This window comes from Leucopleurus acutus (assembly GCF_964270905.1).
Source record: "Leucopleurus acutus genome assembly, chromosome: 19".
In the NCBI taxonomy this organism is placed as follows: Eukaryota; Metazoa; Chordata; class Mammalia; order Artiodactyla; family Delphinidae; genus Leucopleurus; species Leucopleurus acutus.
In genome coordinates, this window is record NC_139161.1 from 48386097 (window position 1) to 48401378 (window position 15282).

A 15282-nucleotide genomic window follows, 5' to 3' on the forward strand; every position below is an offset into this window, starting at 1 on the left:
AGTTAAGTGTCATACTCTATTCAAACTCAACTGACAGGGCTCAAGTAAATTGCAGGATGTTCCTATGGGGCTGGTTTCTGTGAAAAAGCACAAACTAAAATTTAATTGAAACAGTCAGATATGATTACAACAAAGCAGTGAGGGATGCAGGGAAGAGAGAGAGAGAAAAGAGAGAGGGAGAGAGAGAGATCACACCAGCAATCCTCAGTACCTCATCAAGTGTACCAGGCTTAATAACAATATCTATCCTTTACTAAGTGTTTACAATGTGTCAGTCACTTTGCACACATCATTGCTAACCTTTATGACAATCATCCAAAGTATGTCCTTTTATCCCTCCTTTTTAGATGAGGAAATTTGGTCTCAGTAAAGCTAAGAAAATTATCTAAAACCTCACAGCTGGTAAGTGGCACTCTCAAGACTGATCCTTAGGATGATTCACTCAGAAGTGCCCCTCTTTCCGTATCACACCCTGCTTCCCTTAAGAGGGCACTTAAGGGCTGAGCAAATAAATGACACTTCAATCCATCTCAGGTCTAATGTTCTGCCTGGTATTCCTTTTCCATCATTACCTGGGTTTACATTTTGACCATTCTTTTTCACATATCTTCTTGAGTTAAATAAAAAGCCACTATAAAAATAAAGAACATTCTACTGACGCATATAATCATCAACAACTCTTACCTAAGTAAGCAACAAGGAGGATGATGTCCAGGAGCAGGTAGGTTGTTTACATTAAAAAAAAAGTACATATCTTCTCTTCTTCCTCTATCATAGATCGCTTCTAAATATGCTGTACTACCAACCATAGGGAAGCTCATACTGCTCCCATTATTAAAGAAGAGGAGCTCTCCTCAAGCTTGCCTCATCCTCTTGCCATCCCTTCACAGACAAATTTGCTTTTCCTTGCAAGAAATTTAAATATTACTTTTGCCTATCACAAAACCACCACTTTGAACATCAAGTTCATAACTTTTAGTCCTTTTCTATGCACAGCATATCAGCACAGATACTTTGGTTTCAGTCTGAAACAAAATGATGATGTTTTATAATCTGCAACACCCATTCCATAGGCTACGTGGTATTCCACTGTATGGAACTGCACTGTAAGAACCTACAATTTTGGAAATTTAATTATTTCCAATTTTCCTTGTTACAAACAGCCTTGGGATAAACATCCTCAAACATACATTATTTCATCTAAGTATGCTTTTAGAACTTTCAAAGCTGCAACTCTACCAGCATTTTATCACTATGCCTATTTGACTACATTTTTGCCATTGATGGCTACTGCATATTTTTTCTTTGCTAATTTGGTCCATTTGTCTTTCTTCGTTTGTAAATTGCCTGTTTTTATCCTTAACCTATATATTAAGGTTTTTTTCCTTTTTCTTATTGTCTTCTAAGAGTTCTTTATATTAAGGGAGCTAAATATTTATACTGTGTTGTCACCTTTTACTATTTCCTGATATGTAAAGTTTTTACTTCTTATGTAGTTGAATCCATAAAATTTCCTTTATGAATTCTACCCTTGGAGTTTACTCAGAAAGACCATCCCTACACCGAAAGTTAAACAGTTCACCTATATATTTTTTTCTAGTACTTCACTAGAATAAATATATTGAAATCATCAAACCATCAGGAATTTATTTTGCATAATATATAGGAAAGGGAATCTAATGCACTTTCCCCACAGCTGTTCCAATGCATCTATTAAAAATCCATTGGTGTCTGCCTCCACCCTTAACAACCTGAAATGTCCTTATTCTATGTTACAGTCTTTACATGGTGGGGTGGTATCTTACTTCGGAGTCAGCTTCCAAAGTAAGCATATAAAGTGAAAATCCAAGAGAACACTGAAAAAGCTCTTTAACCATTCATAGCACTGTAAGATATTCACATTATGAGAAACACACAGGAGTCAAGACTGATCAAGAAAGGAAGATTCACCCTGTCCACTCTACACTCCCACTCTATACTCCCTCTGGGAGGTATACTACTGAGTAGAAAGCAGGCTGGAATCACCCTATTTAATGTGCACATGCTGTTGAGACTTGAATGCCACTTTGTGCCAGACAACTGATGGCCCATTCTTGTGGCACTACTGGGCTAATGTTTTAATTACTCGAACTTCACAATATATTTAAATACCCATCTGGGAAAGTTTACACCCCTTCACCTTGCCATCACCCACTTATAACATTTGTTTTGAGTACCTTTTCTTTGAACAGAAGAAACATTATGTCGCTTTCTCTCCCAAAAACCTTAGAAGGATTTTGATTTGGGGAAGAATCGACATATTAACTATACTGAGCCTCCCCATCCAGAAACACATGGTGTCTCTAGATTCACTGTCTCCCCTAGACCCCTGAGGGTAATTCTATTGCTTTATCCACATAGATCTTAACATATTTCTTTGCCAAGTTTCTGCCTATTCCTCTTTGTTATTGTGGATGGAATCTTCTATTGCAACTATATTTTCCAACTAATATCTGGAAACCTATCAATTTTCTATTTATTTATATACATTTTAAAATATTTATATGTATGTTTTATTCAGCAATCATCTGAATATTTTTAGGTAATTCTCAAATGTTTTTTCAGGTAGACAATAATCAAGCCATCTGTAAAATTGTCATTCTTTTTCCTTCTAATCTTATTAACTCTAAATAAACAAGGGAAGCAACAGACTGAGCCAGAGAGAGTTCCAACTCAGTCACTTCTTAGTGTTATAAGCCTGTGCAAGCTATTTAAAAAGAATGTGTGGGACTTCCCTGGAGGTCCAGTGGTTAAGTCTCTGCGCTTCAAATGCAGGGGGCGCAAATTTGATCCCTAGTTGCAAAACCAAGATCCCACATGCTGCGTAGCAGCCAAAAAATAAAGGAAATAATAAAATAATGCAGTATCAATTAAAAAAAAAAGAATGTGCATTTATAGATTAAAAGTTCAAAACATATCACTAAATCAAATTCATTGATTATATTATTTAGGCTCTCTATCAGCAGTACTTAACCTTTTTTGGGTCAATTACTCTTTTAAAACTGAAGTGCAAATTATAGGTTAACGCTTTAAACCCTATCTCCCAAGAAAAAGAACATACACAAAGAGTATTTTTACCTAATTGCCTTTGAAGCATTCATTGATCCTCTGAAAGTCCCTGAGGCCATTGTTCTGTTTATTTTTCTCTACTTGGTTGGAAAGACAAAGAAAAAATGTCTCTGAATTATATCAAACACTTTTTAAAAGCTATTTCTTATGTTACATTTTTCAACATGCTAAAAGTCTTTATTTAAGTCTTCACTGAACGTTATTTCCTTTGTCAATACAAACTAGTCTTCTTTTTCTAATCTGAGGTTTCTTCTACCTTCTATCTTACTTTTTTTTAATTTGGAGGGAACTCTCATTTGTTTAGTATATTTTTGCCCATCCCTTTATTTTTTATTTATCTGCAATTTTGTTTTAGGTATGCCATCTGTAAATGGCATACAGTTAGATTTTATAGAAGAATTATTCTCATGCATTTGACAAATATTTATTGAATGTCTATTACTTGTCAGACACCCTTAAGCCATTCAGATATGTTGTAATAACAGATCTGTTTGGTCTGCTCTGAGTGATTTTTCTTAAAATACATAAATCTTAAGCCATCTTAAAAATCCTAACCATCCTAAAAATCTTCCTCTGGTTCCTCAAAGTCTGAGCAATCAAGTCCATTCTACTTTGCATGAGCTAAGAGCTATGAAAGGCTCTTTGTGACCTGTTCTTTGTTTTCCTTTCAGTCTCATCTCCTAGTATTCCCTAAGCTGTTATTCTATACCCACTTCATCCCCATCTACATGCAGTTCTGCAAACTTACCAGGCCTTTCAAAAAATTCTGTTCTCTATACTTGGAACTCTTTCCCCCCTTCTATTCATCTTTCAGTATTCAAAGACCCAAGGCCTTCACTAATACCACTCCCACACCACTGCTGTGTCCTTCTCTTCTGACTTCCATTTTCAACTGCACATAGACTTCTCAGATTCAATATGCCCCAAACTGAAAATATATCATCTCTCCCCCAACCAGCTCATTCCCCCTTGTTCCTTACTGCAGAAATGGCACTACCACCTAATCTCTTGCTAAGTTGGAATACCAAGCACCATACTTGGTTCATACTTAATTTCTAGTGTCCTGCTAATTATATTCATGAATTTCTCTCAAATTCATCCAGTGATCTCTGTCCTTCCCCCCTCTACCTAGTTAGGCCACCAATATGTCTAATGTAGATTACTAAAACCATTTCCCACTTACTTGCCTATACTTTCAGTCTTAATTCCCCCTGCAATCCATCTTCTACTATGCTCCTAGAATACACCTGTCACCTGTCTAAACACAATTCTGAATGTTATTTCCCTGCTTTAAAACTTTAGTGCATAAGACTGGGGATGAGTAATTCTTTTTTTTTTTGCGGTACGCGGGCCTCTCACTGTTGTCGCCTCTCCCGTTGCGGAGCACAGGCTCCGGACACGCATGCTCAGCGGCCATGGCTCACAGCCTAGCTGCTCCGGGGCATGTGGGATCTTCCCGGACTGGGGCACAAACCCGTGTCCCCTGCATTGGCAGGCGGACTCTCAACCACTGTGCCACCAGGGAAGCCCGGGATGAGTAATTCTGAAGACACAAGAACTCTCTGTACCTAAGATAAATGTCCCTAAGATAAATTCCAAACTCCTCACTGGCCCTTATAAAGTACTGCAAGCATCATCCTCCCAGCCTCATCTTCTGTCATTTGTCCACCACACCCTAGGCATGCTCAACTTTTCCAGTCCCCCACTACTCCGTGCTCTTTGCACACGCTCCTCCCTCTGCCTGTAACACTCTTCTTTCTACCTGGCTAACTCAGACTCATTCTTTAGAACACAACTAAGACACTGTATCTGTTTCAAATCATTCTCTAAATCCCAAAGCTGGGGTCAGGTCTCCCTTCTGTGTGATTCCACTGTATACTCCACAGGTTCTGCCACACTGAGAGGCTAACTGCTTGTTTGTCCACTTCCTCCACTAGTGTGTTTACTCCAAATATGGCAGTGACTAAGTCTTGCTTGTTTATACTATTGCTCTCCCGGAACTGAGCAAAATGGTTAATCAACAGATATCTGTTAAATAATTAAGTACAAAAAGAAGTGTAGAGAGGAAACAAAGAATAACAAAACTGTATCTGCTCTAAAGCTACTAGGATAAATAACATCCACATACATAACTATGAAACAAAGATTTAAGAAAAATGGTAGAGATGATCTAAACAAAGAGAAACACCAATTCTGTATCTCTGGGGTGATATCCAAAGTAAGGTGCCAAAGATAAACCTTTAGAGTATGCAAAGAAAATATTAGAACCCTTATTTAAATATATTTTTAATTTCCAGTTTGAAGTATGTTTTCTAATGTGTTTAATATAGTAACATGGTAAGTAACACAAGCATTCATATATGGAGCTGTGCTCAACTTTTTACTGAGTGGAATAGACAATAAAGCTTGGAAATCACAGTTCTAGGGCATTTGACTTAACCTTTGTGTATTGGTGGGGGTCACAAATCTCTCTGAGAATCTGGTGAAAACCAAGGATTATCTCCCAGAAAAATGAATGTAAATAAATATGTATTATATATATATTTTTTAAGTTTTAGGATTTCTAGGGTAACTTGGCCCCCAGGTTAAGTCCTGGCCTAGGGCCTCCAGTTCTACAAGTCTGCCAGGAGGAAGGATGAGGTCAGCAAAATGCCTCAAGCCCTCTGATCCTATTATTCCCAACCTTCCCAGTGCTCCACAAATCCTGCTCTTCCTCCTCCCCACAGGTGAAGCACCATATTTTCCCAAGGCAGGCTTGAAATTTCCAATCCCCTCTGTAACTCACATAGAGTTTAGGATGGCAGTCAAAGATCTCCTTCTCAAGGGTATAACAGAAACATCGGTTCCTACCATACCACTATCATAATCCTTGCCATTTCCTGAAGCGTCATATTATTATTTTCTTAATTTTTAATAATTCACTTTTAAACTTAAATTTAGTGACATTCTACGTAATAATGAAGTGAAATCAGTTTTGATATCCTGGTTATTATTTTCCTACCTCACATCAAAATAAACACACACTTAAAATAAGGACTTTAGACCCTCACCAGTCACCAAGTTTTAGAGTACAATCCTAAGGTTTCTGCAGGCACTCTGGGATCTCTGTTGGGTAACCAATAATTTGGACATCAAGAAATTTTATTTTGTTTTTTGTTTTTTTTAGCCAGAAGGAAACTAAAAGCATTTGGTCCAATCTTCTGATTTTATAGGTTAAAATGCTAAAACCGAGAGAGGTTAAGTGATTTGTCCAAGGTCAGATGAGAAGTTTAAGGAAATGTCTAGAATTAGTATTCAGGTCTACTATCAGTCCAGTACGCTTTCCACTATGCTGTGTCCATTCAAATTACACTAGAATAATACTGTATCAAGAATTCTTCATCTGTTACCTACCTCACTCTTCCATTCAGATTTATCTGAACATGCTGCTGAAAATCTGGATATTTGGAAGCCAGATATGCAAAGTCAGGAGGTTTGTCCTTGTATCTATTTCTTGCATGCATTGATTTACTCAGAGCCATCTTTAAAAAGAAAAAAAGGGTGGGGGGGGAATCGCATATTTAGTTAAAAAAAGTCAACAGGAAAAGCTGTGGTTGCCAAGTCAACAGTTACAGCCAATACATCTTTGCCAACCAAGTGAGAAAAAAGAAGTTATATTTTGAAAATATGCAACAACAAATAAGCACATGAAAAGATGCTCAACATCATTAGTCATTATGGAAATGCAAGTCAAAACCACAATAAGATATTACTTCATACCCATTAGGATGGCTATTATAAAAGAAAGAAAGAAAGAAAGAAAGGAGAGAAAGGAGAGAAAGGAGAGAAAGGAAAGAGAAAGAAAGAAAAAGAAAGAAAGAAAGAAAGAAAGAAAGAAAGAAAGAAAGAAAGAAAGAAAGAAAGAAAGAAAATAACAAGTATTGGCAAGTATGTAAAGAAACTGGAGCCCTCAGGCATTGCAGGTGGGAATGAAGATGGTATGACTACTGTGGAAAAGTTTGGTGGTTCTTTAAAAAGTTAAACATTACCATATGACCCAGCAATTCCACTCCTAGGTATAGATCCAAAAGAACTGAAAGCAGAGATTCAAACAGATACTTACAATGTTCACAGCAGCATTATTCACAATAGTCAAAAGGTAGAAGCAACCCCAAGTGTCCACAAGCAGATAAATAAACAAAATGTGGGATATATATACAATGGAATATCATTCAGCCCTAAAAAGGGATGAAATTCTGACACATGCTACAACATGTATGAACCTTAAAAACATTATGCTAAGGGAAATAAGCCACACACTAAAGCACAAATACTATATTATTCCACTTATACGAAGTGCCAACAATAGGCAAATTCATACAGACAGAGAGTAAACAAGAAGTTAGTAGAGGTTGGGAGGAGGGTAGAATGGTGAATTACTGTTTAATGGTACATGGCTTCTGTTTAGGATGATGAAAAACTTCTGGAAATGGACAGTAGTGATGGTTGCACAACACTGTGAATATACCTAAAGCCACTGAATGGTATACTTAAAAATGGTTAAAATTTTAAATGTTATGTTATGTGTATTTTACCACAATTTTTAAAAATGTATGCAACATATGATGAATCTTTTTCTTTTAAACCAAGGGAAGAAAATTGGAAACTATTCCTTTAAATGCATCAAAGTGACAGAAGGCAACATAATCTACAGCCAAGAATATTGTAGTCAGAGGTTAGCTTTTACAGTGGTCTTGCATGGATTGACTCTTTGGTAGTGCACCATAAAGTCACTAAAGTTTCAAAAAACATCTTTTTTTTTTAACTTCCTGATTTCAAACTCTACCAAAAAAATCCTCTATTCCAACTTCTTTTATAAATTTCAGTCTTGTCATTTCCAGGTACCTAAAACCAAATGAAAACAAACATAGCAATTTTGTTTTCCTCAAGAATACACAGAGGAAAAAAGTGAACACATTTATAGCAAGAAATAAAAACCAGAAAAAACCCATTGCAGTGGTTGAGTAAATCTCTAAGCAGTTGGTAATTTAAAAAATATTTTAGTGTGTATCTCTGGATGGTAGGTGATTTTTATTTTCTTCTTTATATCATTCTGCATTTTCCATTTTTTTCATAATGCGCATTCATCTAAATGGTATTGTGTAAGTCAGAATCCTAAGAGTCACCTGATAGTTCTCTATCCCTCTCGTATTCCAAGAAATCAAGCTATGTGGATTTTACCAGCTGAATACCTCTCAAATCCAACTATTTTTCCCTATGTCCACCAATAGCAGCCCAGTACAAGTTGCCTAGACTGCTACAACAGCCTCTTTTTAAAAAATATTTATTTATTTTATTAATTTTGGCTGCATTGGGTGTTCACTGCTGCACGTGGGCTTTCTCTAGGTGCGGCGAGTGGGGGCTACTCTTCAATGCGGTGCACAGGCTTCTCATTGCGGTGGCTTCTCTTGTTGTGGAGCACGGGCCCTAGAGCGCGTGGGCTTCAGTAGTTGTGGCACACGGGCTCAGCAGTTGTGGCTCATGGGCTCTAGAGCACAGGCTCAGTAGTTGTGGGGCACGGGCTTAGTTGCTCCGCGGCATGTGGGATCTTCCCGGACCAGGGCTCAAACCCGTGTCCCTTGCATTGGCAGGCGGATTCTTAACCACTGCACCACCAGGGAAGCCCAGACAGCCTCTTATTTGGTCTCCATGACCCCACGCTTTTTCTCTCCATTCCTTTTTCCACCTTGCAGCGATCATTTCTAAACGTAAATTTCACTGTGTCCTCCTCCCATGCCCACTTGCTCAAACCTTTACATTACTTCAGCATACATATAAGACCCAGCATGGTGTGGCCTTACCTATTTTTTCACCATCAGCTTAAGTCTCACCCATTGCTCTTCTTTCTTTCCCTCCACTCTGGCAATAGGGTCTTTACCCAGGTTACTCCTTTTGTCTATAATGTTCTTTACTCCCCCTCTTCACCTCATGAATTCCTACTCATCCTTACTACCACAGTTCAAGCATTTCTTCTTCAGGAAGGTCTTTCCTTCCCTAATCTCCCCAGTTCAGTCATATCCGCTATTGTAAAGTCTCTTAGCAGTAAGTACCGTTCCTTTGCAGGCTTTGTTAGAGATGTAACTTTACATGGTAATAAATATGTTAATACTCAGAAGGTTTTTGACAGCTTTCCACACTGGAAGTTTAACAACCATGTCCAAAAGAGAATTATCGAGATGTTCCAAATCATGCATATAACTGCCCACCAGACTACTCACTTGAAAGGCTCAAAAGTACTTCATGCACAACATGTCCAAAATTAAATCATTTCTACCCACCCCAAACTGGTCCTCTTCTAATCTTCACTATTTTGCTGAATGATACCACTATCTTCCTTGTGGCACAAAAGCGAGAAACCTTTAGAACCTTTTCCACCCTGCCTCCCTCATTCCAAACACACCATGTCCTGAATATTCTCTATCTCCTAATTATTTCTTGACCCTATCCATTTTTTGCCCTTCATAACTCCATATCTTTAGGCCACAGACCATAATCATCTCTTTCTTGGATGACTACAACAGCCTCTAACTGATGTCTCTCTGACCACTCTGTTTTTTGGCTGTGTTGGGTCTTTGCTGTTGCACGTGGGCTTTATCTAGTTGTGGTGAGTGGGGGCCACTCTTTGTTGTGGTGCGCGGGCTTCTCATTGCAGTGGCTTCTCTTCTTGCGGAGCTCGGGCTCTAGGCACACGGACTTCAGCAGTTGTGGCTTACGGGCTCTAGAGCGCAGGCTCGATAGTTGTGGCGCACGGGGTTAGTTGCCCCGCGGCATGCGGGATCTTCCCGGACCAGGGCTCAAACCCGTGTCCCCTGCAATGGCAGGCGGATTCTTAACCACTGCGCCACCAGGGAAGCCCTCTCTAACCACTCTTGCCCCAGCAATCCACTTCACCCCAGCAACAACATCCCCCTCCTCCTGCCCCAATACAGAACTGAACATTCCTTGGTAAATCCCTTCAGTGCCTTCCTAAAGCTTTTAGGCTGATAAAGTCCAAAATAATTAACAAGGCACACATAATCTACCCCTCCAAACTCATTTGTTGCCACTTTCTCCTCCCTGTTCAGAGTGTCATGCGTGTACCCTGATGTCAGTGCACACACATAACACTCTGAACACACATGGACAAATTAAATTACAAATATGATAGATTCATTTCCTTCATTATTCAACCCTTCTGGTCAGAACAGATGCACAATGAGTCAATAAAGCCACTTCTCTGCTAACCAAGCTCCCAATACAAGCGATGGGTTCTTAGCTAAATCTATCCCATTCCTCAGAGTTTAACTGAGTATCAGCACTTACCTGGCATCAGCATTGTCACTCCCCACTTCTCTCTAACCTAATCTACTTTTCTCTTCCTGGCTCACTCTGTTCTAGCCACATTCGCCTCCTTGCTGTTTCTCTAGCAAGTCTGGCGCACTCCTATCTCACGGCTTTTGTACTTGCTGTCTGGTCTGCATAAACTGTTATTCCCTCAGAAATACATACATACAAGGTACCCTCACACCTTATTCAGGTCTTTGATCAAACGTCTCTTACTCATTGATGCCTTTCCTGAGTACCTCCATTTAAATAAGCAGTGAGTGGGGCTTCCCTGGTGGCGCAGTGGTTGGGAGTGTGCCTGCTGATACAGGGGACGCGAGTTCGTGCCCCGGTCCGGGAGGATCCCACATGCCGCGGAGCGGCTGGGCCCGTGAGCCATGGCCGCTGGGCCTGCGTGTCCGGAGCCTGTACTCCGCAGCGGCAGAGGCCACAGCGGTGAGAGGCCCGCATACCGCAAAAAAAAATAAAAATAAAAAAAATAAATAAGCAGTGAGTGAACACACTCCTTGTCTCACTTAGTAGCTTCAGTCTTCTACATAAAATTTACCCATCTGACATTCCATATATTTTACTTATTTTTTTTTAAATCTGCCCTGCCAGTAAGCTTCATGAGGGAAAATATTTTGTCTATCTTATTATTCACTGCGATATCCCAGAGCCTAAAGTAGGGCCTGGAGAGCAGGCACGCAATAAGTGTTTTTTGATTGAAAGCACGATGGAACTCTTTACACTGTCCAGGACACTGAAACACAGCACCCTCATTCTTGATAAGCAGTCCCCATCTTAAAGTGTCTAAAAGGCTCAGGTCTAGGGCTGGACCTTTTTCTTCCGGTTACCCGAGTCTGTCCAGAAAGCCAAAGTAGCAGACCTTCACTTAAGCTTCCACTTCGACTTTCTTTGATCTTTCCCATCTCCACGCTTCTGTTTCCTTGGTTTCTCCTGACCCTTAATAATCCTCTTCAACTACCACGTGTCTTAATACATAAGTCTGTAAAATAATCTAAATTCCGCTTTCAGAACTTTAAATTCCTTCTGCACAGATCCCTACCACTTCAATCCTAATCTCCGTTTTCTCTCGTCTCCTTCCCTCATAAATCCGACTTTTTGCACTAGTTCGACCACTGCCAGCTCTCCATCTCTTCCACTCCTTCCACGCCTTCGTATTACCCCCTCAGACTATCTTCCCGCCTCAGTTTTGGATCTCTGTAAACCTCCTCCGCCCCGCCGGTCTTTCCTACTTCAGCACTAGTCGCCACTCCATTTGCCAACTCCTCCTACCCACCCCAACACACATATACCCCCGCACGCGCACGCAGATGTACACACACACCATCTGGTCTCTCTCCCTAGACCCCGAAACCAACACCTCACAGGCCCAGAACGGGAGAATGTGGAACCTAGGTGATACACAGGTTAAGTGAACTCGCAACCCGCGTGAGAGATATTAAGTGACTCACCTCTGAAGTCTAAGTTGCTTCCAGACGACTAGTCTAGTGTGGGCCTCTACAACCCCAGAGTCTTAAGCCACCAGCAGCCCGAAGATCCTAGAAACGCAAATGTTACGCTGTCAGTGCGCCGCCATCTTGGGCCTCCATTCAGCCTCGTGATTGGACGAGCCATTCTCGCGCGACCTGCAGCAGATTCTGGAGAAAGAAGAAACTGTCGCGAGATCTGGGCTTGGCGGCTCCTTCTGTCAGAGGGAGGGGGCGTGGTAGGAAGCAGAGTCCTTTGGGTTAGGACGCCTAGTTTTAAATCTGCTAGGGATATTGTTTTTTAAAAATGTAGATTAAAAAAAAATATGTAGCCTTCTGTGCCCCACTCCAGATTTACTAAATCACATTCTCTGGGTTTGGGCGAAGAATATAAGGATGGCTGCGCGGGGAAGGGGGGGAGGGGTGTTTTTGGATTACACGGCGGCAATTACCGTTTATTCTGCAATAGGTCTCTCCTCGTGCGATGTCTCACTTGATCATCACAGATAAACCTGTGAGGTGAGGAAGGGTAGTCTCATTTACAGAGAAAGAACTGGGGATCAGAAATATGAAGTCGTTTGTTCAATATCTTACATCCAGATGACATCAAATCCACGTATTTCCTCACCTGCCTCTTCAGCTGGAAGCAATGTTAAATGCTTTCCATTTTTCTTCTCAACCCGGTTATACTAATTTTTACCCTCCTCTGGTAAGTAGTGTGAATATTAGTCTCCCCGTTGTACAATTGAAACCAAAAGGTAAATGACTTTCAAAAGGCATACAATAAGTAACAAAACTAGGGCCAAAGGCTGAACCTCTGGACCCCTACCTAGTACCTCTTTCCTTTAAAAGAGCTTCCCGGGCTTCCCTGGTGGCGCAGTGGTTGAGAGTCCGCCTGCCGATGCAGGGGACACGGGTTCGTGCCCCGGTCCGGGAGGATCCCACATGCCGCGGAGCAGCTGGGCCCGTGAGCCATGGCCGCTGAGACTGCGCGTCTGGAGCCTGTGCTCCGCAACGGGAGAGGCCACAACAGTGAGAGGCCCGCGTACCGCAAAAAAAAAAAAAAAAAAAAGAAAGCTTCCCAATGTCCTAGCAATTAATGTGAAAGCTTCTGGCAAACTGTTGTAATACAGTTAAGAGATAGGGATGGAGACTTCAGCTTTATGCAGAACTGAGTGTACCAGTTGTCACTCCAGAAGAGGTGAGGAGGTGTTTTAATTATCTGTTGTTTAACTACCACCCCAAATGTATAGCTTAAAACAACAACCATATTATTTGCTCACTGTGAAATCTGGGCTGGGATTAGCCCGGCCATTCTGCTAGCCTTGCTGTAGGTCGTAGCATCAGCTGGGGGCTGGTTCCACAGGAATGACTGGGCCTCTCTCTTCGTGTTGTCTCAAATTCTCTCCCTCTCCATATGACCTTTCTACATAATTCTTCAGCAGAGAAGCCATATCTCTTACATGTTGGATTGGGACTCCCAAAAAGACAAAAGTGGAAGTTGGTAGGCCTTCTTAAGGCTTAGCCTCAGGACTGGTGCTTTCACCATATTCTGTCGGTTAAAGCAAGTCAAAGGGCCAGCCCAAATTCAAGAGTAGAGGCCTATGCCAGGGTACCTTCCAGTACTGGAAGGCATGGTTCGCTGGGTCCCCCAATGTAACAGAATACTACAGAAAGTTTTATGTCTTTAATTGGTAGTGTCTTTTTATTTTTACAGTATTTAGTGCTTACTTTTGGAAAGGTAAAAAGAGAAAATGGCCTTGAAGTTAAGGCTGGTAAAGTTGAAAGTGGATTGTATGTAAAATGCTGGTGAATTTCTCTGTTAGCTACAAACAGCTCCATTTCGTCTGTGGGTCAAACCAGAGAGACCATAGCTCTGCAGCCAGGGAATTTGGGCTTTAATCCTGCTCCCACCACTTTCTAACCCTTTGATTATGGGCAATTTACTTAAACTATTCAAGCCTTGCTTTGTTCAATATGCAAATCTCTCTCGTAGGGTTGCTGTGAGAAGTAAATCAGATAATGCGTGTAAAACACTTGTAATTTCTGGCTCATAGTAAGCTATTATTATTATTATTCCTGATGACTTCTGTGGTCAGTTTCCATTTTTAGAAAATTATTTCATAAAGATAAAACATGTTCTAGAAAATTTGTAAGAAATTTAAATAATATAGGAAAATATGAAAAAGAAAGCAAAAATTATCTAAACTCTCACCCCCTAGAGTCAATCACCATCAAAGTTTGATAACCTTACTTCTAGACCTGTATATATTCATAAGGATATATAACTAAATAATTTTTGTAGTAATAGCATTTTATATATATTTATATATATATACACAAAATGCAAGTCTTGGGGGTTCTACTTCAGTTAATATAGTTCTATACCATTCTTTTTAATAAGTGCATAGTATTCCATTGCATGGATGTGCCACAGATTTTTTAAACTCATTTCCCTCTGGGTGGACATACGTTGGCCTGCTCTCAAAACTGTGGTATAATTATAAATACATCTCCTTAAAAAAATTTTTTTTTTACATAAAATGAAATTGTCTAGAGACTCCACAATATAGATTAATAAGATATTCAACATCTGCCTTTTAGGGCTTATATCTCTGACATACTGTCAAATCCCTAAGGATTTAATCTGGTAGAAGTCTGTCCAACTTCCACACTCAGCAAGGACAGTATAGGTGTCCAATTAGTCAGTTACAAACTTTGCTTCTTGCTGCCTCTTCCTAGTAGGAAATTGATACTGCACATTCAGCAGGTAATGCTGCTAATTCTGATATGTTGCATAGTTCCTACCAGAGCTGCTTTTAGCATCAGCCACCTATTGTGCTGAACTCAACTCTTGAGGGCCTGGATTCCCACTTTACTGAAGTTAATTATTTCAAAGACCATGTTGCTCTTCCCTGCTACTGTTCTGGCCAGGGCCAGGCAGTCAACATCCACAGGTCTCTCTAGCTTCATGTCTCAGGGAGCAATGATGGAGTACCAGTTCCTTCTAGCCCAGAAGATGCTGGCCTCCTCATGTAAATTCATCCAGCTCCTGCTTAAGGACCAAGTTAATATATCAGAGTTCTAATGGCTCCCTTAATTAAGTCACAAAAGCTACACCTTAATCTCAGAAAAATGACTATTTCTCAGCCTACATTTATATAACTGAGAGCTACTCAAGTGATGTTTACACTTAGGACACCATATTTTTCATTATTATAAATAATGCTGAATACTTTCAAGAATCTGAAAAGTAAATTTCAAAATTGAATAGCTGGTGGAAGAGCTGGATCTGAATGTACCTCTGACTACTTTCCCTCCTGTTCCAGGTCCCACAAAA

At 40.3% G+C, this 15282-nt stretch overlaps 1 protein-coding gene across 2 annotated transcripts in view; it reads right to left on the reverse strand.

Moving 5' to 3' along the window:
- METTL16 (methyltransferase 16, RNA N6-adenosine) overlaps positions 1–12042 on the reverse strand; it is a 59443-nt gene extending 47401 nt beyond the window's left edge. For both annotated transcript variants that reach the window (XM_082859930.1, XM_082859931.1), the window contains exons 1-2: positions 11928–12042; positions 6502–6629 (exon numbers count right to left, since the gene is read on the reverse strand). In XM_082859930.1, the coding sequence (XP_082716056.1) occupies positions 6502–6629 (128 nt within the window). In that variant the 5' untranslated portion in view covers positions 11928–12042. The remainder of the gene's footprint in view (positions 1–6501; positions 6630–11927) is intronic.
- Between the last annotated feature and the right edge of the window lie 3240 nt (positions 12043–15282).